We start from the raw sequence: 1,873 nt of genomic DNA on the forward strand, positions 1-1,873 counted from the left end.
TCCTCAACCCGTACAGAACCTAAGAATCTAGATTCTGCTGAATTTCTAGGGAATTTTCTACACCAAAATCTTCAAAAAAATTCAAAAATGTCGGATTTTCCCCATTTTTTTGTCATTTCCCCCATCAACCTAGCTAGTTTTCCGAGTAGGGAAATTTCTAGAATTGCTGAAAAAAAAACCCAAAAAATATACACCCCCAAAAACCCAAAAAAAGAAAAACCCTCAAAAAATCACTCCAAAAAAAAGTTTTTTTTTGTCTGTTTTAATTGTCTGTTTTTTCCTCCCCATTATCATAATTATCTACCTCTCTCTCCCATTCTCTGCAATGATTCGTTTTCTCTCTATACATTTCTGTATGTCTGTCTGTCGGTTTGTCCTGAATTTTGACTACTGTCTGTTTCTCTCTTCTCTCTCTCTCCACAAAAAATCTCACGCCTTCATCTCATCCATTAGTCCACCCAAGAAAATTACCACACAAATTTTTTGCTGCCTCAGAAATTTGTGTGTATTTCTTTGATTTTTTTTCTTGTTTCCATTTTTGAAACGCCTCCTTTTTAATAAGTCACGCCCCTCTATTTTTTTTTCCAAAACATCTCTCCATCGCCACCTCAAAAAGAATTCCCGTTTCAGATATATTCCTATGGCCTTTATAACATCCAAAAATGTTAAGTTTATAATTTTTTAGCATTACAATTTACCTTAATTGCCCCATGTTCTTTTTTTTTGTGTTAGCCTACAAAATTAATAATCATTACTCTTTTTTTTTCTAATTCTCCATCTGTCTCCATCTGTCTCTATCAAATCAAAAAAAATGAAAAAAATAATTAAAGAATCCAGTAATCGTTCCTTTGAATAAGACCTTTGAATCTTCCAATGAATAAAACAATTGATTTTAAATTTTTTTTCTATTTTTTGTCCGTTTCCCATTTGTGTGTATGACTCAGAACGTGTTGACTATCAGAAATTGATATACTTTCACTTCATGATTCTGAAAATTGATCTACTCGTCATTGAAAAATTAGTCTGCTAATTATTTAGCAGACCCAAATGGTTGAAAATCTGAAAACTTTGAAATCGCGACCGAAAAACCTTGAATATCCCTCGAAATTTGGACATTTAAGATGGCATTTGACTGCGATTTCCGGTAATTTTAACTGTCATCGCTTACTGAGAAATTTAGGTCTGCTAATGTTTGAAGGATGTTCAAAAATTAGTCTGCTATTTATTTAGCAGACCCAAATATACGAAAATCTCAGAACTTTGAATTGGCTCAAAGTTCACACATTTAAAATCAAAATAGCAGAATTTCGGCTGCGACTACCGAAAAATTCAATTTTCGGCTATTTCCGGGAAAATTGGGTCTGCTAATATTTGAAAAGCGGGGGCTATTTAGCATACCCAAAGCTCCATGAAAACGCAGATTTTGGTCAAAATCAGAAAAATAAAGACAAGATAATGATAGAAATTGCATCTTTCAAGAAAAATCATGAAAGATGAGCTATTTTCTATGATTCTACGAGGATTTTGGAAAAAGTTACAAATCAAACAAAAAAATGGTCTGCTAAATATTTAGCAGGCCAATGGAGACGCAGAGAAACGCGAGCAACATTAGCAGACCCAAATTTTGCCTTTTCGCTCATAATTTCCTTCAAAATTAAAAGAGAAAACACGTTTTTTCGAACATTAGCAGGCCAAAACATGAATTAACTAACAAAAAACACCATTTTTTTTCTCCGAAAAATCGTTAGTTTTCCTAGCATTCTAAGAAAAAGAAAAGTGTGAGAATGAAGAAAGAAAAAAAATCGAAAAAGCCTCTCTCTCCACACCAAACAGAATAATAACGCCTTCTCCTCTTCTCGTCATGTGTATCTCT

At 33.3% G+C, this 1,873-nt stretch overlaps 2 protein-coding genes across 3 annotated transcripts in view; one reads left to right on the forward strand and one right to left on the reverse strand.

Moving 5' to 3' along the window:
* Cbr-gei-4 overlaps nt 1-31 on the forward strand; it is a gene marked incomplete at both ends in the record, with an annotated part of 3,999 nt that extends 3,968 nt beyond the window's left edge. For both annotated transcript variants that reach the window (XM_045243371.1, XM_045243372.1), the window contains one exon: nt 1-31. This exon is cut by the window's left edge and continues 617 nt beyond it. In XM_045243371.1, coding sequence (XP_045100945.1) covers nt 1-31 — 31 coding nt within the window.
* Nucleotides 32-1,859: 1,828 nt separating this feature from the next.
* Nucleotides 1,860-1,873, reverse strand: part of CBG15707 — a gene marked incomplete at both ends in the record, with an annotated part of 279 nt that continues 265 nt past the window's right edge. The window contains one exon of the mRNA XM_002640774.1: nt 1,860-1,873. This exon is cut by the window's right edge and continues 265 nt beyond it. Coding sequence (XP_002640820.1) covers nt 1,860-1,873 — 14 coding nt within the window.

The sequence above is a fragment of the Caenorhabditis briggsae genome (genome assembly GCF_000004555.2).
Source record: "Caenorhabditis briggsae complete genome, chrIII, whole genome shotgun sequence".
NCBI lineage: Eukaryota > Metazoa > Nematoda > Chromadorea > Rhabditida > Rhabditidae > Caenorhabditis > Caenorhabditis briggsae.